Consider the following 24,555-nt stretch of genomic DNA (forward strand, 5'->3'; position numbering starts at 1 on the left):
AACGTATACATACACACACATATATATATAAATATATATATATATATATATATATATATATATATATATATATGAGATAGAGAGAGAGAGAGAGAGAGACTTATAACAGCATTATTTACTTCTCTAAGTTATGTTTGGTACTTTATTATAAGTTATACAAGTTTGCTTTATGTTATATTAAACTTAATCATGCAACAAATGTTAATTTCTTTGATATCACATATCAGGTGAACGACACAGGGCGTCTGAAAATTTGAAACTATTTTTAGTATAGTAGGGCTCTATGATTTCTGCAATGTGGAAAATGTGGATTGAATCACGGAATCCAGTTATAAAAATGGAATTTACAGATTAGTGCGTATTATCACCGATTTTGGCAACTTTTAACATGAATATATCAAAAGTAGGGCTATACATTTAATCAAATTTGAATGCTTCTCACTAGATCTCACACCAGTGTTATTAATACTGCGGTGAATTCAAACACTTCCTCTCTTGATTTCCCAATGCTGTGTAGTAGCAGTATTGAATGATCGAGATCAGCCCAAACCTGTTCTGAGCTCACACTGCGCTGTCTAATATTAGTCGAAGCTGATCGGAGCTGTGCTGGCCGCACCAGTGTGACCTCTAACAAAATTTACTCTCACTGGCAAGAAAAAGGTCACAGTCTGGAGCCCTTAATTATTAAGTTGTTAATAAATTCAATTGATTAGACATGCTTATTGATTATTACATTTAAATAAACCATTTACCAAATCAAACCATTATAAATTAATATATACCATTAAAATGTAATCCAGTGAAATTAAAGGTGCCATAGAACGTCTTTTCAAAAGATGTAATATAAGTTCTACCAGAAAGACTCAGGAGCAAAATAACTTATGATTTAAACACAATTTATTAACAACCAGAAAGTTATACAACGAGATAAAGTTCTTTGGCGTAGGCCCCGTCCGTAGCACGCATCCAAATGGTTGTAGGCTCGGCGTATCCTGCCCGGAATGAAGGCAGGGGCGAAGCCGACCCCCAAAGGATGGTAAATAGATATCACAACTGGATGGAGCCTACCCCCCCAAAAGAGGTGAGAGGAATATATACGCACCAGTGATGAGTCTTGCAGATCCTGAAACAGAGATAATAATAATTAGGCATGAAGGATTTAGAAAGAATATCACATAAAGAAAAAGGCCATAATAAGCCACATAAACACGACAGCCTTGAGCGGCGACAATGGCCACGTTAGACCACATGGACACAAGCCTTGAGCGGCGACGACGGCCACGTTAGGCCACATGGACACAAGCCTTGAGCGGCGACGACGGCCACGTTAGGCCACATAGACACAAGCCTTGAGCGGCGACGACGGCCACGTTAGGCCACATAGACACAAGCCTTGAGCGGCGACGACGGCCACGTTAGGCCACATAGACACGAGCCTTGAGCGGCGACGACGGCCACGTTAGGCCACATAGACACAAGCCTTGAGCGGCGACGACGGCCACGTTAGGCCACATAGACACGAGCCTTGAGCGGCGACGACGGCCACGTTAGGCCACACAGACACGAGCCTTGAGCTGCGACGACGGCCACGTTAGGCCAGTAGACATGAAGCCTTGAGCGGCGATGGCGGACATGGTAGCCACTCATACACTTAATCCTTGAATAGTAGAATGACCGTGAAAGGCCGACAGATGCAATAATCATAAGCAGCAACATTTTGAGACACCATATAAAAACAGAGACGAAGCCACAAGAGTCATTGAAGATTAGACAAAAGACGAGAGCGATTGAGATTAGTAATGATAACATAGCACCAACACCACCACCAATATATATGCAAATTTTACTTAAAACATAATAAGAGAAGGAGAAAGAACAAGAAAACAAGCAACATAGAGACAAGGCCGCGATTGGCCACATGACCACGATGGGCCACACAGAGACAAGGCCGCGATCGGCCACACGACCACGAAGGGCCACACAGAGACAAGGCCGCGATCGGCCACACGACCACGATGGGCCACACAGAGACAAGGCCGCGATCGGCCACACGACCACGAAGGGCCACACAGAGACAAGGCCGCGATCGGCCACGCGACCACGAAGGCCACACAGAGACAAGGCCGCGATCGGCCACGCGACCACGAAGGCCACACAGAGACAAGGCCGCGATCGGCCACACGACCACGAAGGGCCACACAGAGACAAGGCCGCGATCGGCCACACGACCACGAAGGGCCACACAGAGACAAGGCCGCGATCGGCCACGCGACCACGAAGGGCCACACAGAGACAAGGCCGCGATCGGCCACACGACCACGAAGGGCCACACAGAGACAAGGCCGCGATCGGCCACACGACCACGAAGGGCCACACAGAGACAAGGCCGCGATCGGCCACACGACCACGAAGGCCACACAGAGACAAGGCCGCGATCGGCCACGCGACCACGAAGGCCACACAGAGACAAGGCCGCGATCGGCCACACGACCACGAAGGGCCACACAGAGACAAGGCCGCGATCGGCCACACGACCACGAAGGGCCACACAGAGACAAGGCCACACGCGACCACGAAGGGCCACACAGAGACAAGGCCGCGATCGGCCACACGACCACGAAGGGCCACACAGAGACAAGGCCGCGATCGGCCACACGACCACGAAGGGCCACACAGAGACAAGGCCGCGATCGGCCACACGACCACGAAGGGCCACACAGAGACAAGGCCGCGATCGGCCACGCGACCACGAAGGCCACACAGAGACAAGGCCGCGATCGGCCACACGACCACGAAGGGCCACACAGAGACAAAGCCGCATTTGGCCACACGACCACGATAGGCCACACAGAGACAAGGCCGCGATCGGCCACACGACCACGATAGGCCACATAGAGACGAGGCCACGATAGGCCACGTAGAGACAAGGCCACGATAGGCCACGTAGAGACAAGGCCACGATAGGCCACATAGAGACAAGGCTGCAATAAGTCTCAGAAAATTCATAAGGTTATAGAAGCTGAAAATAGTATGAAGAAATACGGCAAACATACACTACCACAAGTATTTGTGTGAAATTACTAAGAGAAGGAGAAAGAACAAGAAAGGGAGATAACATGGAGACAAGGCTGTGATGAGCCCCAGAAAATCATAAGGCTATAGAGCTGAAAATGGCATGGTGAAAATTCGAAAACATACCACCACCAGTATTTGCATGAAATTACTTAACGTGATGAGAGAAGGATAAAGAACAAGAAAGGGAGATAACAAGCAACATAGAGACAAGGCCACAATAGGCCACATGGAGACAAGGCCACGATAGGCCACACGAAGGCAAGGCCACGATAGGCCACACGAAGGCAAGGCCACGATAGGCCACATAAAGACAAGGCTGCGATCGGCCACATGGAGACAAGGCCGCGTTAGAAAATACGTTAAAGCTATAGAAGCTAAACATACGGAAGCAATGATGAAAACGAGAAACATACCACCACCACCAGTATTTGCAGAAAATTACTGATTGTAATGAGCATTTGAGTTGAGCATTGAGCACACAGCAGTCCTCTTCATCTGCTGTTAGAAAAATTTCTAAACCATGCTAGTGGCTTGACGGAACTTAGCCAACAGGACTCCATCTAGCAGTCAGAACCTGCCGAGAGAACCCCCAAAAGAAAGTTAACTAGATAGCATAACAGATAGGTATGAGAATACTAAATTACATAGATACAGATGAAGACTGAGAAAACCTTGTCATAATGCTATTGAAGAAAGGAAAACGCATACTTGGTAATGCTTTATTAGCTAACCTTAGCTAGCTATTGAACTCTGCAAAAGCTAGCAACCTTGGCAAAAGGATAATGCAATGATTGTTGTTCAGTACCTCGGTGAAGAGAAAAACTAAAGAGCCCTGCACAGGAGATGGGGCGCGATAAGCACAAGCAAAATGCTTATAACCAGGCAGGGGCAGAGTACTGAACGCAATAATCAGATGTTTGAAATGCGGTAGGCAGCACGATCGCGATGAAGACATCCACAATAGTCACGTCACGGAAATTGCAGTGATTAGACCAAGTTGCATGCGTTCAGGTCCTGAAGATGAGCACACTATTTTCTGTGAACACCAAAATGTGTGTACCATCTATTTGTGTTTGTATGGGCACGCGCGGGTTATGTCAAAAGTCCTTGTGCATACAGCGCTTATTGCTTAGTAACGAACACAGAAAACTGATGTGCTAATTGTAGGGGATCAGCGCAATGCGAGATCGAATTGATGAAATGTTAGAATATCGTCAGGATATTATAATTTGATCTAGCTTACAGTCAACAGACTAATACACAGAACCGCATAAACTTAAACACGCTCAAATGCAGATTAGTATGATAGTATGACGCTAGACCAAGTAAAACATATCTGCTTTATCTCACGATTTTAATTTGACAAATAAACTGACAAGTATGAGTAATATTTCAGCACTGGAAGTATTTTGGTAGAATGAATCATCTTATCCTTTACAGCTATACCCTGGGATTCGCTTGGCACTGATATCCGTCTCTCATTACGATCACACCCACAATTTCACACTGACATAGATTTTAGTTTTATGCGGTGAAGACAATGCAGTGTTATTTACATTTAATTTATTCATTCATTTCCTGAACTTAAATACTCACCTGAAAATATAAACACTATTACTACATTTAAAAGGTGCAATAAGTAATATTTTTTGCTGTAAATAACGGAAAACCACTAGTCCAGTGTTATATTTTAGTTTTCTTGAGTACTTACAATATCCCAATGTTTCCAACTATATTTAAATTGTGAAAAAATTACAGTTTTAACCAAGGCTCCGGGACGTGTGAGGAGTCGCCTGTCAATGGCATCATACCCGCATTAACCTCGGTTTCCGGGTTTAATTTGTAGTAACCATGGAAACACCAAGACGCTTTAAAATATTACACATTTTAATAGACAAGGGAACAACTGTTTTGATATATCTATAGACTAAAAACAATTGATGTTAAATAGCTCAACATGATTAGTCATTGTTTTAAATCTAATATCCTTGATTTTGGTGAGCACTATGCCTCAGAGAAAAGCACTATTTGTGTCAAGTAGCTAACATAGCATAATCAGATGCAGCTTTATTTTTATTAACAGTAATACAGCATTTTCTCCATCATACAATACGTTTTAAAATGAATTTATCATGCATGCCATTTATCAACACGAAACATCCAGCAATGATATTCAATAAAATCGATCCATCATACTGCAGTGTGTGTTAACAAGTGTCTCATAGCAGCCGCCGAGTGAACGCACTCAGTAATGTTATAACATCATTTTCAACACGCTAAAATTATAATAAACAGAGCTATGTTACCTCATACTCGTGACCGGAAAAGCGGAAGCAGCGCCGGCGACTCTGTCATAATAAAAGTCCCGCTGCTCGTGAGGCGTGTGTTGCGCAATCGCTCCAGCGGCCTCATTCAGTTCCCACAACATTCGGTCCTGCTCTGCTTCAAACTACAATAACGTTAATATTCACATCCATGAACATAATTCTTCCTGAGTCCTATCCCTATTCTTTTGCACCGACCGTTAAGGTGGAGACCACATGTCCCAAGATTCTTACATGCCATACATCAGCCCAGTCGTTCTAGAATTACTATTAAATTCCAAAGAATTATTTGAGTAAACTGATGATTTTATGACCAATTGCAATATTCGATAATACAGTGTCTCGATATATAATACAATGTCTCGTTAGAAAGATCTACCCTGCGTTCCATTCAGGAGGGCTCATCCCTATGCCCTAATCCCTTCAAAGGGTTTGCCCTCCGGAGTGAGAGCTTCGAAGGGATGAAGGGTGAAGGGATCAAAAAAACTCTTCTTTTGGAACGCACTTCTGCGTCATCTTAACAAGACAATCAAAGAGGAGTAGATTGTGCAAGCGGCACCCTTTATTTAACGTTAGTTTATTTATTTATTTATTTTAGGTTTATCGCATGTAGGCTATATTGTATAAATGTATTTTAAACATTTGAATGGACTGAGCTGTAAAGTATTTTTGTTGAAGTAGAAAGTCGTTTTGACCATAATAATGTACCAAATCTAACTCATATAAATATTAGGCTACAGTAGTACAGAAAAATATTATATATTTAAAATATGTATAAAATATTATACATACCTTTATAGTTAATCGAACTCTGAGCCTCCTGTACACATTCTGTGACGTCAAACTTCCCTGTGCAAAGGATCATGGGGGCCCGAAGTGTCCATCAGTTGTTCCCTTCGAAATCCTTAATTCCGAAGGGACCTTTGAAGTGGCCAGTTTTGAGCACTTCGGTTTGGAACGACCCTTCAATATGGCGGCCATGATTATTTTCACTCCGAAGTGCCCTTCGGAGGGCGATATATCCCGTTTGGAACGCACTGCTAGACTACATTACAATGTAATGATGTGGGTGTGTTGCTTTAAGGTTTAAACCGCAATGGGGTTTTCCGAGCCTTGCAACGATATCCGGATATGGTATGCCATTCTTTGTTTTGACCTAAACGAATGGTACTTGAAATATGTGGATGATCATTACAACGTGCTATAGGCTATACAATACGTACAAGCAATGTTTAACGAGCGCTCTGACTAACGAATGCGTGCGCTTGCATAACTGATTATGAATGTGAAAAGAGAGCAGAAGACGATTCTTCGCCCAATAGACACCAAGGTGCATAACACGATGAAAATACTTATCACTGAGATGAAATGGCTAATCCGTAGTGAAGAGGCGAGGATGATGAAGATTGCAGCCGTGACTAACCCTTTGATGATATTGCTGAGACGAAATTCGAAAACAAAAGAAATCCGTGAAGGGAGAACCTGCATGCTTCTGAAATTAACGGGAATCTTTCTCCTATTGCCGTAACAGCTCAAACATTCGAAATGATAGGCTGACATGAACTCAAATTACACTGTAGTTACCCCGTCTAAAATTAAAATTTTTACATGGAGTAGTAAATCAATATACGCAAACATTTTGTAATCTGTTTGATTATTTAGATAATCACGATAATAGTCTGTGCATGCATCGAGAGAGGAATACTGTTTTACAGTGGTTCACTGCTTGGGTTTGGATAACGACGAGACAGGCTGGATTTTAAACGAGCTATGCACCGACGTGAGAGATTGGCGTCAGCATCTGCGAACTCAGATAAGTGTAAGTGCCGATGCTTTATACCAAGGTGTTCCATAATGATTGGTTAGATCTGATCTAATGAATGACGTAACATTAGAGTCTTCCCGGCAGAACTTACGCTAGAGCTTACATTCTAAGGTGTCCCCTGAATGTGTCTGTGAAGTTTCAGCTCAAAATACCCCATAGATTTTTTTAATTAATTTTTTTAACTGCCTATTTTGGGGCATCATTAACTATGCACCGATTCAGGTTGCGGCCCCTTTAAATCTCGCGCTCCCTGCCCCCCGAGCTCTCGACTATAATACAGTGCATTTACAAAGTTCACACAGCTAATATAACCCTCAAATGGATCTTTACAAGGCGTTTGTCATGCATGCTGCATGCATACATCGGATTATGTGAGTATAGTATTTATTTGGATGTTTACATTTGATTCTGAATGAGTTTGATAGTGCTCCGTGGCTAAAGCTAACATTACACACTGTTGGAGCGATTTATGAAGAATGAAGTTGTGTTTATGAATTATACAGACTGCAAGTGTTTAAAAATGAAAATAACGACGGCTCTTGTCTCCGTAAATGCAGTAATAAACGATGGTAACTTTAACCACATTTAACAGTACATTAGCAACATGCTAACGAAACATTTAGAAAGACAATTCACAAATATCACTAAAAATATCGTGTTATCATGGATCATGTCAGTTATTATCGCTCCATGTGCCATTTTTTGCTATTGTTCTTGCTTGCTTACCTAGTCTGATGATTCAGCTGTGCACAGATCCAGACGTTAATACTGGCTGCCCTTGTCTAAAGCCTTGAACATGAGCTGGCATATGCAAATATTGGGGGCGTACATATTAATGATCCCGACTCTTACATAACAGTCGGTGAGATTCGCCTGTTCTTCAGAGGTCTTTTAAACAAATGAGAATTATATAAGAAGGAGGAAGCAATGGTGTTTGAGACTCACTGTATGTCATTTCCATGTACTGAACTCTTGTTATTCAACTATGCTAAAGTAAATTCAATTTTTGATTCTAGGGCACCTTTAAAACGGAAAACACAGAATTTGGGAAAAATAAAACTGAATTTGAGATCAAATAAAATGGAATTCTTTAGGCCCTAAAATTTTAGTTTTTCTTAAGCTTTTAATAAATTGCTAAATTGTATAAGTTTCATGGTTTCAATTAATTTGATACGCTTTTAGCTAACAGCTAAGCCTACCATTTTAGCATATAGAAGCTCATTTGGTTAACTAGAATAAGATATGGCAATAAAAGTAAACGTTTGCCATTATTTATATAGGACAGAGAAGCAGACAGAAAGCGAAGTGGGAGCCAGAGGGTCTGTGTGGGATCGGCACTAATGATTGCTTGTAGTTGGAAGAGAGCGCTACAGTGATGATGTATTTTTGTAAGTTATCATCACTCTGTTTTCCTTGATTTTTCCATTGGTTTTTGGATTATTACAGAAAATAATCTCAGTGACCAACAAAAGTTTATGATTCTTACACGTTTTGTTCATCATGATAATCTAAACAAACGAACACACATTTTTGAATCCTACTCTGGATTTTAAAAAATGCTGGGTTGAAAACAACCCAAGTTGGGTTAAATATGGACAAACCCAGTGATTGGGTTGTTTTAACCCAGCGGTTGGGTTAAATGTTTGCCCAACATGCTGGGCAGTTTTATTGAACCCAACTATTGTTAAAAAATGAACACAAAATAGGTTGGAAATTAAAAATCAGACACATAATTACTAGAGGCAACAATAATAATCAAAAGGTGAACATTTATTAATAAGCATTTTAATAAATGTTTATTGTTTAATTATTATTTATTAAACATATTAATAAATGTTCATTTCCAACCTGTTTTGGGTTCATAGCGAGCAATACAGTAGTTTTTAAACAATAGTTGGGTTAAATAAAACTATCCAGCAGGTTGGTCAAACATTTAACCCAATCACTGGGTTTGCCCATTTGAAATACAATTGCCAGAAGGAAAAAGCTAAACATAGGCTATAAACGAACTACACCATGGTTGCAAGACCCTTTTTCAAGACTTAAAAAGATTGAAATAATTTTGCTGATGTATTTTATGTCTTAGAATAAAATGTGAAAATATCTTGAGGTTGAAGTCCCAATCAAACAACTTACTGACTTCAGGATGATAAAATGGAAGTGCTAAAATGCTAACTCGTTTGGGGGTTTTGGCCTATAAAAATACATCATCCCTGCAGCTCCAACCAACGGAAAACTTTCAGGAATCCTGTTTGAAAACAGTCGTTATTTTTGCAGTTCGAAAAGTGGCGCAGAAATGACACACTCCAGCCTGCTGAGTGTTTATTTCTGTAAGTGTACCAGATCTCTACTAATTATAAATATGAATTGAACACTTCTCTTTTTTCTCTTCCCCTTTTCATGTTACTGCAGTAACCACCTTTGAGTCTTCCTCTTTCTGTTTGTGTGTGGCTTCATCAGAAGCCCTTATGAAGAGGATCTAAGCACTACGTATTTGTGTTGTGGTAATGTACAGTGACAGAGATGGAGCTTTGTGTGAACAACTTCTTCATTTTCCATCAGCTGCTGGGAAGATGACATTGTTCTAGGCTAATGCGCATTGTGTCCTTGATTATCATAATCTACTTCGTAAAACATTCCTGCTGGCCTCCATTACTCACTTCTCTTCTGTCAGTGGAATATTCCAGCGGCACAGGCTGGTTTTTCTGGCTTTAGATCTGTTTGGTACTTTGATCCGCTTGAACTAAATATGCTACTCAGATCCAGAGCAACTAAATGGCACAAAAGTTTACTAAATGGCAAAACAAGTTTATGAATAAAGACTTGGATGTTGAATGGAGATACTTGTTCACGCTTTAATAGTTTGAATTAGAGCTGATATATTGGGCTGATTTTTGTCATTTTTTAATTAATCGGCATCGGCCGATTGTGCTGCGAATGAGGCCGAGTAATAGGCAGGCGCGATTGCCATTCCACCGGCATAAAGGACCAGTTATACTTCATTTTCCATGTTCTGCCACATCTCGTGCACAGTTGAGCATGCAAGCCTTTCAAATTATACTCCATTGGCCGTGAGCGCGGAAAAACGGATTTAGTGGACTGCTGTTTTGAAGCTCTCAAGCCTGTTGTACACGCGGATCGTCCTGCACGCGGACGAGGTGTGCGAGCCATTAACCAGCTGTAGTTTAGGCTACAGGTAGGCGGGGGTACCAAAACCTGGTAACGAGCCCAGCAGCTAAATTATTATACAAGCCTGCATTGTATAGATCAACTCTGACGTTATCAATTCTGTTTCTGTACATTACTGGAGAATTTCTCTCCCTCTGAGGCTGTGTGTGAGACGGAGAAACTCACACTCTGCAGCCACGCCTTGTTGACACACAGCTTCAGCTAACGATGGAAGGGGAAAACAGACCGCTTTGACAGAGTAATTACGTTGTAGCCTACTAGAATTGATGCCGACCATGTTTATCATAAGTGCAAGTTCACATGCAAGTCATTTGCATGTGAAAGTAGAAACACGTTCAATTCAGACGAAACTTCTGGCGAAAACGTGCATATTAACACGGTCCGACACAGCCTCCACGACGTCATCGCTCATGGCCAGTGCACTCTATGCAGTTATGAGCAGCAGGCTGTGTAAAATGGGTGTCTTATTTTTGATATCACTTAGATTATGGCTATTTGACTTACAGTAGAAGCATGCTTCAGAATAGTTTTGAGAAGGTGCTTAAAGGTGCCATCGAATTGAAAATTGAATTTACCTCGGCATAGTTGAATAACAAGAGTTCAGTACATGGAAATGACATACAGTGAGTCTCAAACTCCATTGTTTCCTCCTTCTTATATAAATCTCATTTGTTTAAAAGACCTCTGAAGAACAGGCGAATCTCAACATAACACTGACTGTTACGTAACAGTCGGGATCATTAATATGTACGTCCCCAATATTTGCATATGCCAGCTCATGTTCAAGGCATTACACAAGGGCAGCCAGTATTAACGTCTGGATCTGTGCACAGCTGAATCATCAGACTAGGTAAGCAAGCAAGAACAATAGCAAAAAATGGCAGATGGAGCAATAATAACTGACATGATCCATGATAACATGATATTTTTAGTGATATTTGTGAATTGTCTTTCTAAATGTTTCGTTAGCATGTTGCTAATGTACTGTTAAATGTGGTTAAAGTTACCATCGTTTCTTACTGAATTCACAGAGACAAGACTGTCGTTATTTTATATAGAAACTTCATTCTTTATAAATCTCTCCAACAGTGTGTAATGTTAGCTTTGGCCACGGAGTAAAACCTCAAACTCATTCAGAATCAAATGTAAACATCCAAATAAATACTATACTTACGCGATTAGACATGCTCCACTTTGTAAAGATCCATTTTGAGGGTTATATTAGCTGTGTGAACTTTGTTTATGCACTGTTTAAGGCAAGTGCGAGCACCGTGGGCAGGGAGCGTGAGGATTTAAAGGGGCCGCAGCCTGAATCGGCGCATTTCTAATGATGCCTCAAAATAGGCAGTTAAAAAAATTAATTTAAAAAAATCTATGGGGTATTTTGAGCTGAAACTTCACAGACACATTCAGGGGACACCTTAGACTTATATTACACCTTGTAAAAAAATGTTCGATGGCACCTTTAAAAAGTTTAGCCATGTATAATTACTATGAATTAGGCTACTACTAAGTTAATTTGACAGTCTAGATTTTTGATTACCTGTGTTGTGTATTTAATATTTAACGTATAAATTATTTTTAGTGCACTGACTAGAGAGGCTTGTGTTGTTCAATAAATGTTTAATTTAAGCAATTTTCTGTATAACTTCTTATTACTTAACTCTGTTAGATTTTATGAGATGAAGGGGGGGAAAAAGAAAATCGGTCAAACATATCAGCAAAAAAAATCGGCATCATATATCGGCCATCAGCTGCCCTGATTTCTAAATATTGACATCGGCCAGAGAGAAACCCATATCGGTCGACCTCTAGTTTGAATAATAGTTTTGCACTATTGCATTGTTGCATTGTTGGTTAAAAATTAACCAACAATGTGAATATCATGTTGATTTTATTGCATTTTTTTATTTGTCCATAAAGTTTCCTGAAAACCATACTCTAAAAAAAAATATTAGGTTAAAAACAACCCAGCGGTTGTTAAACTATTGTTAAACAATTAATATATAGATGGCTTAAAATGAACCCAAAATATTTTGGAAATTGAAAATCAGACAGAATTACTAGAGGCAACAATAAAAATCAAAAGATGAACATTTATTAATAAGCAATTTAATAATTGTTTATTGTTTAATTATTATTTATTAAACTTATTAATAAATGTTCATTTATTAAACATATTATTAATTAAATGTTCATTTCCAGCATATTTTGTGTTCATTTTAAGCAAGCAATACAGTAATTTTTAAACAATAGTTGAGTTAAATAAAACTACCCAGCAGGTTGTGCAAACGTTTAACCCAATCACTGGGTCAAAACAACCCAATTGCTGGGTTTGTCCATTTTTTTTTAAAGTGTAGGCCAATATGAGAGCAAAAAGAAAATAGATAATATTAGTTGTAAAAGAGATTTTTCAGAGCATCTCTGATTTACACCTCGGATTAGGACGTTAATTCATTCAGTTCTTCCAAAGTGTCCATTTATTACAGCTGTGAAGGTAAGTAAAAATAAGTCCTGAGACGTGCTTCATTATCTTCAGGCAACTTTACTGGACTGTCTCCAGAGAGTCTGCTTCGACACTGCCAGATGTGTTTCACACTTTAACTCTGACTGTGCGTTTATTTTCTTCTCACTGTTGTAAAGTGTGACAAGACCTAAAAGCGGAGAAGAAAACAGATCAATATACTAGTTTGTGCTTTCAATTCAGTGTATCAGTCAAATCATTAAGATTTAAGTTGAGCTCAGTGCAGGCTTCATTTATCAGCGTGTGAAGCTGTTGTCTAGGGAAAATGGCGAATAATTTGTTGTGGGAAACATTAGCGCTTCATGTGGCGATTTGAGCTTCTGATGCGTGTTTCCCCGCATCTCCCCCCGGGTTCCCGCAGCTCAGTTAATGTGCTGGAGGAGGGGTGGAAGCCCTTAAATTATAGATGTGTGTGTTCATGCAGTGTTTGTGTTTTCCCCAGAGTGCTTGCTAAGCATGTTTGTGTTGGGAAGGCCAGTACAGATGTATCCTGTTATCTCACTTGTTACTGTGCCCACTATTGAAACAGCTTTTCTTAAATTGTCTCACACAACTGTAGCTGTCAGGATGAGTGTATGTCTATGTATGTATGTGTGTGTGTTCCTTTGGGTCTAATTAAGCTGGTCAAAGTCTCCCTGTACTGCATGACTAATCAATACCGCTGCAGGAAGACACATGCAGAGACTATAACACATACTGTACAATAGTACACACATACACACTCACAGTTACACACTGTACTCACAGAATGTCCTGAACAACAAAACATTATACTTTCCTTCTTGAAACACACATTTATTCAGTGCATCTCTTGAACAAGCCTGGAGTTGCCAGTACAATTATGAATGGAAATAGTTCCTCTAGGAGCACTTGACTAATTAGCCTTGTGAAAAAGAAGTGCTCTTATTTGTCCTGAATTTGCACTTGTAGTGTACTTCAAGTGTACGTGCAGAATGCAGATAATATAATATTAATGAAATAAAAGGCCACTGAAGTGACTTAAACAGAGCACTATCATGACTGTTTCTTAACACACTTAAGTACACTTTTAAAAATAATGTCAAATTGAAAGTTTTACCTTAAAGTACATTTTAAATCATTAAGTCTTAGTAATCTTTTGTCATGTTTTAAAGTACACTTATTTTGATGTGTTGACTAACATACTAAAGCACATGGAAAGTACTTGATTTATAATTTTAACTGTACCGTTGAATCCGTTGTTGGCAGTAAAAATCCAGCAGTAGTCGTCATGGATAAACTAAGTTTTTCGCGGCTGATGTATGCTCTGGTCGACGACGTCAAGAGAGCCAGGACTGCTTGCAAAATGAACACCAGAAGCCCCAAAGTTTCCCAAAATGAACACCAGAAGCCCTAAAATTGCCCAAAATGAACACCAGAAGCCCCAAAGTTTCCCAAAATGAACACCAAAAGCCCCAAAGTTGCCCAAAATGAACACCAGAAGCCCTAAAGTTGCCCAAAATGAACACCAGAAGCCCTAAAGTTGCCCAAAATGAACACCAGAAGCCCTAAAGTTGCCCAAAATGAACACCAGAACCCCTAAAATTGCCCAAAATGAACACCAGAAGCCCTAAAGTTGCCCAAAATTAACACCAGAAGCCCTAAAGTTGCCCAAAATGAACACCCAAAGCCCCAAAGGTGCCCAAAATGAACACCAGAAGCCCCAAAGGTGCCCAAAATGAACACCAGAAGCCCTAAAGTTGCCCAAAATTAACATCAGAAGCCGCAAAGGTGCTCAAAAAGAACTCCAGAAGCCCTAAAGTTGCCCAAAATGAACTCCAGAAGCCCTAAAGTTGCCCAAAATGAACACCAGAAGCCCTAAAGTTGCCCAAAATGAACACCAGAAGCCCTAAAGGTGCCCAAAATGAACACCAGAAGCCATAAAGGTGCCCAAAATGAACACCAGAAGCCCTAAAGGTGCCCAAAATGAACACCAGAAGCCATAAAGGTGCCCAAAATGAACACCAGAAGCCCTAAAGGTGCCCAAAATGAACACCAGAAGCCCCAAAGTTGCCCAAAATGAACACCAGAAGCCTTAAAGGTGCCCAAAATGAACACCAGAAGTCCCAAAGTTGCCCAAAATGAACACCAGAAGCCCCAAAGTTGCCCAAAATGAACACCAGAAGCCTTAAAGGTGCCCAAAATGAACACCAGAAGTCCCAAGATTGCCCAGAAATTAGCCTTCTCTCATATAAATACTGAACTAAAACTACATACATTCTCTAATACTCCACATACAAAATACTTTATTCAAATCAAACATGGATCCTGTGTCACGAGTCGAACGAACCTTGGATATTCAGTGTGTTTTTCAATATTACATTTAAAGTTAATGTAGGTTAAATTCTAACATACATTCTTAATTGCAACTTCATTACTAGGGGTGTGACGAGACGAGACGAGACGAGACGAGACTCGAGATTGAGTTCACGAAACGAGACAAGATTTTTACACACTATTTTTAAGAAATCCTCGATGGTGAAATACATGACTAGAAAAAATATTCTGCAGGTGTATTTGAAATGTTTTAACTAATCTTGTAATGAATGTCATTTCAGTTCTACTTTCTTAGTATGAATTATCATATGCAGTAAAAGACAACAATACTCAAGTACTGTAAAAGGTTTAGCCACAAACTCAAATGACTGACTTCTCTTCTGTATGATTTCAGTCTCTTCAGACATTACTGTACATGATTTATGAGCTTCTACAACCTTTGACCTCCTAACTGAACTCACTTCCACAAACTGATCATAGAAATAAAAGCAGTATAGATAAAAATGGTAACACTTTACAATAAGGTCTCATTTATTAACATTAACATATTAACCAACATCAACTAACAATGAGCAATATATGTGCTACAGTATTTATTAATCTTTGTTTATGTTAGTTAATAAAAATAGTCATTCATTGTTAGTTCATGATAGTTCACAGTGCATTAACTAATGTTAACAAATGAAACCTTATTGTTTGTGCTGAATAAGTGCCACCATAATCGCACTCTCTCAATATTCAAAGTGCAAATAAGACCACATTTTTCTTTGATACAGAGCTAAGAGATGGTTACAACTACACTGCCCAGCCTAAAATAGCTTTCATATTGAGAGATATTTGCATTCATCAGGGAGCCGCTTTCAAAATGCGGGGTATTGAAATCATGTTTGAATACGCGCTTGCGTTTACTTTCACTTTCAGCGATCGCGCGCTCTGTAAATATGGAGCGGCGGCAACCGTTATCCAACTGAATTAAATGTTTTTTTATTTAAATACAAAGCAAAATGACAGTAGAGGCGTAATGTAAACGTAGCGGTGGCATATTCTTTCCTAATCATCCTAACACTCTGTCATGGCAACATCACGAGACTACTTTTCGCCTCGACGAGAAATCTCGTCACATATTAGTCTCGCGAGATCTCGTGACACGAGATCTCGTCACACCCCTATTCATTACAAATATGCAATTGAAGACTTCAGATGCAAAAGCCTCAAAGTGCCATCTGAAATTTACTTCTAAAATAAGCATTTTTATCAAGCTCGTATGTTTACGTTCAGTAATTCCACTTTAATGGCAATTAATAGGTCCTTTTCATTGCCTTTAAAGTGAAATAACTGAACATAAACATACAAGCTTGATAAAAATGCTTATTTTAGAAGAAAATTTCAGATGGCACTTAGAGGCTTTTGCATCTGATGTCTTCAATTGTAATTATATTTAAATGCATGACATACAAGTTTCAATAGAAGTGACATTAAAGTCTTAAAGTTTTAGTTCACCAAAAAATGCTTGTCAGTACATTCAGCAGTAACTTTAACCATATTTCAAAGACAATGGAAGTAATTATGAAATTACATATAAAGATATATTTAAGACATATTTAAGAAAATGTTTTTACTTTTTTGACCTATTTAAATAGGTTAAAAAAAACACTCTAAAGTTTAGCTAATTGCATTTAATATAAATTTGAAATATAATGCATTTTCATTTAATTGCTGTAAACAATGAATTAAGTGTCCTAAAACATGCACACTTAAGTATATTCTTTTAAAGTATATTTTTTCCATGTACTGAAGTGTACTTTTTTTCAGAAGGGTGTAACTAATGCTTAGAAAAAATGTTTTGCACTTCCACTCTATCATTGAAATTTCAGTTTGGAATATATTCTGAAATTCGGAATGTTAGAGACACTTGTTTTCACATCTATAAGTCATTTTGTTTGGACATCTCTCAACATCGTGAGTAAATCACTTCCATATGCGACTAAATTTCATGCTAGGTGAAACTTTCACCTTTTTGGGGTTGAGTAATTTTTTGTTTTTTGTAAAATCATAAGGTAACAGTTGACTTGTTTATTATTATTAAATGTGTTAATATATATTAGCAGTTGCCTATTATCTTCCAGGTTAGATCCAAAAGCTACCTGATTATTTTTTTATTTAGATGTTTAAATTGGCTGATGCTGTTGGTTAATTTTTAACTGCAGTTTTGTCTTTCTCTCTTCTGTCCTTCTACACCTAATTGAATTGATATTGTCACATGATATTGTTAAATTGGACCCTGCCATGCCTTGACTTTTAGTGAAGTGGTGCAACTGATTTGGAACAAAATTTCTTTGTAATAAGTGTCATTTTAATTGAAAAAAAAAAAAAAAAAAAAAAAAAAAAAAAAAAAAAGAATAAAGAATTTTACTAAAATATCATTATTGATTTTATTTTACATGTAGACTGGGGCATAGGCCTGCTAAAAGAATCATTAATGGAATTGTTAATTTGAAATAGAACCCGAAGCAGAATCGTTAAATTCCTTGTGATCCCCAACCCTAGTGAAGCCTATAACTCAAGGACTGTCGTACGGTCCATAGAGTGTTGCTTAATGACACTGACAGGGCGAAAAACATAATGAGTCTTGCTCATTGCAGATTGGATCAGACCTCTGATCAATGACCATCCAATTTCCAACCCCTAGAGTCATTCATAATCTGTGCAATTCATTGCTGTGGCCATATGAACTTCCTGACATTGAGGAGACAAGAAGAGCTGCTTGATTCATTAATAAATGACAGAAAAGGCCAATAAACTGTAAAAAGTCCTTAGACAAAAAATGCTATCATAATATGGACGTCATCATTAGTTATTTTATATTCAAGAAATAACATTTTGGCTTTACAGATGCTTCTTCTGGGTGAAGTTTAGTTGTTTTTTAAAATATATATTTTTAGATAATTCACTGATACTATAAGTCATGGTAACACTTTAATTGAAGGGGTGCGCATAAGACTGACATGACACCTTCATAATCTTGACATGACACGTGTCATGAATATGAAGGAAGTTTTATGCATGTTTATGACAACTGTCATTAAATGTCATTCGCTCAATTATGTCATTTTTAATGCAAAGATGATATTGTTTGAGATTTCTTTGTTACGACAACTTGACATAAACCAACACATCATAACCTGTCAGTGTCTTTGTCATGACAACTTGACATTAGCAAAACATCATAACCTGTCATAAACATGACATAGCAGATTAATTATCAAACTTAAAAAACTACTTAGCTTTATGGGTTAACATTACATTACATTATTTTGGTAACACTTCAGTATAGGGAACACATATATAAACGATTAACTATGACTTTTCCCTCAATAAACTCTTAATTTACTGCTTATTATAGTTAATTGTTAAGTTTAGGTATTGGGTAGGATTAAGAATGTAGAATAAGATCATGCAGAATAAGGCATTAATATGTGCTTTATAAGTACTAATAAATAGCCAATATTTTAGCCATATGAATGCTAATAGTAATAAGCAACTAGTTAAAAGACCCTAAAATAAAGTGTTACCATTATTTTATAATAGTGTCATCTTTTTTACGAAATTTGAAATTGTCTATTATCTGACCTTCTGTTGGTGGAAACTTAAAAAAACAAAAAACAAAAAAAAAACATGAAATGAAAAATAGTCATGACGCTGTTATAAAATTATTTGTCAGAGTATTGTCACTTAATGATATTTTAATGACAAGTTCAATTTGTACCACTGTACTTGAGCTCAAGATACATATTTATGACACTATTATAATGGCCTCATGACAACCAATGTCAAAACCAACCACATGACAGTTTAATGTAATGTTAACCCATAAAGCTAAATGATGTCAAGTTGTCATGACAAAGACATCTCAAACAATGTCATCTTTGCATTAAAAATGACATAATTGAGCGAATGACATTTAATGACAGTTGTCATAAACATTCATAAAACCTCCTTCATATTCATGACACGTGTCATGTCATGATTATGAAGGTGTCATGTCAGTCTTATGCACACCCCTTCAAGTAAAGTGTTACCTAAGTCATTAGTATCACCAAGCCCTGTTAAATGTATTTCATTTGAATTTGTTTTATAATTCTATTATAATTGCAGTTAAAGAAATTTAAAACAGTGATACAATATAGGTTTCCACATCATATTTCCACATCATATTGCGACATAAAATGTGCATTTAGTGAACTGAAACTGTGACCACAGAGCCGATATACAAACTGAACCATGAGAAATTTTACATCTTTACACCCCTAATGACCTCTATGACCTCTCTGTCACCATGTTTCTAACTCATTTCCTCCACCACTTGTGTTTCAGGTGAAAGATCTCAATAGTTTGGCTGCACACGGATTCACTGGTCATGCTGTGCTTTGGAGGGACAAGAAGAGACACTAAATAAAAAAGGACGAAAGAGTCGAGAGAGAGAGCAGAAGGTAGACCGCAGCCGCTATCATGTCTCGCCATCACAGCCGAGCCACCAGCTTTGAGGAGAAGGGAACCACGCCCATCCACAAAAGCTCCACCCCCTTACACAAAAGCTCCACCCCCACTCACAAGAGTGCATCCTCATCGTCTTCCTCTCAGAGAGACAGTCGACAGGTGAGACTGACTTAGCTTTGAGACAGAGAAACAGAAAAGCTGTGCTTGTGCAACAAATTGTTGTTCAGGAAATATTTGTCCTATTCTTTGAACTATTTATCCCGACACTGCCAATAGTTTGATTCACGGTGTCATGTGACAGACAGATATTAGCTCATATGGAGTATTCATCATTGCTTAATATGTTATGTTTCACATACCATTTAAAAATATGTAATGTTTGTATTTGTATACTGTGCAGCAAGCAGTAGTTTAGTACTTCATTTTAGCCTTAGTTTCAGAACCATGTGACAGTGCAGAAGCCAAGAGATGGTCACATTCCTCTCAGCTGACTTGGTTGATCAAAGCAAGGCTGTCGACTATGTCCATAAAGTATGTTAAAGCCAGTTACAGGCAAAAACTGCCCACTTAGACAGGAAGGGGCTGTTGGACATCTTCAGCAACCACCCACAGTTGTTTAGGGACAGCTAAATCAATGAAATTACTATAAGAGTTTGACCTTCAACGAAGTAGGAACTCAAGTAATGACGCAGCTTTCTTCACGGACTGTGCAGGCGATACTGAAGCAATTCATATACATTTGTATAGACTTTGTGGTCATCATTAATACATATTAGTTATCATTAACATGGACTAATTAGGCAGCCATGACCATTCTAATGCTCACATTTACCCGTACAAAAAAGAAGTATACTTCAAGTTAATTTTATTAAAGTCAGCTTGAAACAGTTTTCTTCCCTATTGAGATGTATATCTGAGTGATAGGCTTAACAAACAAGAACAAATGTGGGCGGGGCTTGATTTTGTTTATGGGGAATTGATTGGATGGTTGTGGTTTGCTATTGGTGGATCTCATGTGAGTGACAGGTTGCCCCGCCCTCGTCATCAGAGAAGAGAAGTGATGTTGCTGCAAGAGGAAGAAGAAGTTATTCTGATTCAAGATTACATGGCACATGAATTTAAAGAAAATTATGCGCACGGATAAATAATTTATAATAAACACTGCAATATTCCATAAAAAAAAAAAAAAAAAACAGAATTGTCAATTTTGATTTCATTGTGACTAAGTAAACTTAAGTAAAGTTCAAATATATATTTTCTAAGTGCAGTTTATGTAGCAAATATGCAAAAATCAATGTACTAGTAATGTATTTGTACTTGGGCAAAATTGACCTATTTTTTAGTTTCTAAAAGTATACTTTTAAGTGTACTTTAAAGGATTAGTTCACTTTCAAATAAAAATTTCCTGATAATTTCCTCACCCCCATGTCATCCAAGATGTTCACGTCCTTCTTTCTTCAGTGGAAAAGAAATGAAGGTTTTTGATGAAAACATTCCAGGATTTTTCTCCTTATAGTGGACTTCAATGGGCACCAAACAGTTGAAGGTTAAAATTACAGTTTCAGTGCAGCGTCAAAGGGCTTTAAACGATACCAGACGAGGAATAAGAGTCTTATCTAGTGAAACGATCGGTCATTTCCTTAAAAAAATGAAAATGTATATGCTTTATAAACACAAATGATCACATCACAAGTGCTTCCACCAGAACGCAATTCCGTATTCTTCAAAAAGCTTACGCTAAATGTCCTACACCTTTCCTATTCAACTTACGGAAAAAAACAGAACTGGCACCGCATTTGTTCCGTAAGTGCCCATTGAAGTCCACTATAAGGAGAATAATCCTGGAATGTTTTCATCAAAAACCTTAATTTCTTTTCCACTAAAGAAAGAAGGACATGAACATCTTGGATGACATGGGGGTGAGTAAATTATCAGGAAAATTTTATTTGAAAGTGAACTATTCCTTTATGTGTAACAGTAGTAAACTACTAAGTTTTTTTGTATTGCAACTATACTGTGAACTACACTAATTTACTAGCTATATACTTCTAACCCACTTTTTAGTTAATGAATGTGCACTTTGAATATAATCTCAGTAAACTACCAGTTTATTTTGGTTTATAATAGTTTTAAGAAATCTGATCCTGAGTTCATTTTCATCTGCAGTTGTTCATGCAAACATCTTATTCAGAATATCCAGTGTAACAAGGAATATTTCAATAACTGTGGAGCATGTGCAAGGTTTTTTTTTTTTTTTTTTTTTAGAATAAGGACTAAACCAGAATATGTAACTTATTCTGAATGTGTCGTGCATGTACACATGGCATTAAACGGTAGGGCTGGGACAATATATCGATGCATCATAATTCGTGGATCAATTCTGAGATTTTCCGAATGCATTGCGATTCTCTCTTCAATCGATTTTGAGGTTAGTGTTTTACACCAGGTGGCGCTCTAGGCTAGTTTTTAACTGCATGCTCAAATGCTCATGAAGAAGAGCGCTTGTGCGTTCGGTTGAGTCTGAGAATGTATTTGCACCTCAGAATGATTCTATGACGCGAGATTAATGTAAACAGCCCACTGCAAACACCCTTGTGATTCGCTTCAACCTTTTCAAATTTTATGAATGATTATTTTATAGAAGGTTCAAGTGGTGTGTGTAAAGAATTAAAAGCAAGCAGAGTACGGCTGTTTCTAAAGCACGCAGCGCCATCTGCTGTTAAAAACTAAGCTCAGAATCGATTTGAGAGAGAATCGTGATGCATTCGGAAAATCTCAGAATCGATCCAGAATCATTTCTCAGTTCGCGATGCATCGATTTATTGTCCCAGCCCTATTAAATGGACAAGCACCACTCACGGTTTCTTCTAAAAGTGTATACATCTATTTATAGGAATCGTCATCTCCCAACTCATGATTCGTGTGTTTTTGCATTTGTTTCTAGATAATGCTTTCACTCAGTTGAGCCTCACCGCTCTGATGTCTGTTTAATGATGTTTCTAATGAGTTTGGCATTTTGATCAGTTGGTGAAATTAGCTGTAAACACTTTCGATCTAAAAGCTTTTTTTCGCTGTAATGTTTTTTTCCCCACAAACTAATATTGGCTAAATCGGTTCTGTGTATATTCATTTAATCTTTCATTCATTGATTCATACTGACTCTCTCAATATTTCAATGAGTCATATAGAGCTGTTTGAGTGCACATTAATATCTTTTACATTTCCATTGGTTTGTTCTTCCTATATTTCATTCCGTCCCCTTTCTAGGAGACGGATAGTTGGGAAATCATAGAGGGGCTGAAGATTGGGCAGACTCATGTCCAAAGACCAGAGAAGCATGAGGGTTTTATGCTGAAGAAGAGGAAATGGCCCCTGAAGGGCTGGCACAAGGTTGGAATCAAAAACCACCAATTGGTTTTCATTGATCAGGCTGGTCTGATTTGCTGGTTTTAGAGGGGTTTGGGAGTTTGACAGCTGGTCATGTTAGAAAAGCAGTTAAACCAGATGAACACCAACTTGCCAGGCTGGGAGACCAGCTAAACCAGCATAAACCATTTAAGACCAGCAATCTGTTTATTCTTGTGTTTATAAATGAAATGGAGCTGTTTGTGTGCACATTAATAGTATTTCCATTTCCATTGGTTTGTTTGTCTTGTATTTTAATTTTATTCCTTACAATATGCATTTACTGAACATGTTAATTGGACTAATACTGTTTTGACTAATACTGATTTTCTTCTCTTGTCTTCTACACAGCGATTTTTCGTTCTAGATAACGGGATCCTGAAATACTCCAAATCTCCTGTAGATGTGAGTTTCTTTTGGGTTTTAAATGGTACATTGAGTGCTTCCTGTGAGCAGTGCTGTTCTGTGAATAATGATGATGAGTTGTGTAGGTTGGTCAGAGAGACGGTGAGCTGTGATTGGCTGTCTGCTCCTGCTGTAGCGTGACTCAGATGAGCTCAGACTCAGCAGCAGAAAAATCACTAAGCACTGATGCAACAAGGACAGAGAGAAAGAGTGTGTGTGTGTGTGTGTGTGTGTGTGTGTGTGTGTGTGTGTGTGTGTGTGTGTGTGTGTGTGTGTGTGTGTGATCTAGAGTGCTTTTGGAGAGGTTTGTTCTCTTCCCCTTAAATAACCCTACATCTTTTATTTTATTAGCAGTAGGGAAATGACAGAAAACAATTTAGAGAGAGGAACTGGATGAGAAAACCAGTGACTCAGAAAAGAAATGTCTGGGACATATTGCACTCCAAAATCAAAAGAGAAAAATAAGATATTATTTTGCAAAAAAAGTATTGAAGAATTTATATATATTATATACACTGCCCGGCCAAAACAAAAGGAAAAAATATCACTGTTTGGATTTAAACTGTTAAATGCTTAAGAGTCTATGACTGGATCATTATTGCAGTGATTATTATATTTCTAGCATGTTATTTGTTTGGCAACAGTGTGTAGCTTTTCGTTTTTTTAAACAACCATGTAGGAAGACACATCATAGCCATATTCCAGGATGACAAAGCCAAGATTCATCAGGCTTAAATTGTGAAATAATGGTTGGGATATAATAATGTTATTTCCATCAAGAGGTGCATCAATTTTTGGTCAAGATCTTGTACAGACAATACAAGAGGTGAGCACTCTGTAAAGTCTCCTCCAGCACATCCCAAAGACTTTCAATTAATTTAAGGTCTGGACTCAGAGGTGCTGATTCATGTGTGAAAATGATTCTTCATGCTCCTCCCAAACATTCATTCACAATTTGAGCCTGATGAATCTTGACATTGTCATCCTGGAATATGGCCATGTTATGTCTTCCTACA

General features: G+C 38.3%; 1 protein-coding gene across 8 annotated transcripts in view; it reads left to right on the forward strand.

The window, feature by feature from the left end:
- The window catches only part of osbpl6 (oxysterol binding protein-like 6), an 89,475-nt gene that overhangs the window by 23,509 nt on the left and 41,411 nt on the right, over positions 1 to 24,555 (forward strand). For 7 of the 8 annotated variants that reach the window (XM_048192845.1, XM_048192849.1, XM_048192848.1 and 4 more), the window contains exons 2-4: positions 19,607 to 19,888; positions 22,997 to 23,119; positions 23,486 to 23,539. In XM_048192845.1, coding sequence (XP_048048802.1) covers positions 19,742 to 19,888; positions 22,997 to 23,119; positions 23,486 to 23,539 — 324 coding nt within the window. In that variant the 5' untranslated portion in view covers positions 19,607 to 19,741. Of the gene's footprint in view, positions 1 to 8,593; positions 8,613 to 19,606; positions 19,889 to 22,996; positions 23,120 to 23,485; positions 23,540 to 24,555 lie in introns of those variants that run through there. The other variant, XM_048192847.1, reaches the window with a different exon arrangement.

This window comes from Megalobrama amblycephala, linkage group LG6, assembly GCF_018812025.1.
Source record: "Megalobrama amblycephala isolate DHTTF-2021 linkage group LG6, ASM1881202v1, whole genome shotgun sequence".
In the NCBI taxonomy this organism is placed as follows: Eukaryota; Metazoa; Chordata; class Actinopteri; order Cypriniformes; family Xenocyprididae; genus Megalobrama; species Megalobrama amblycephala.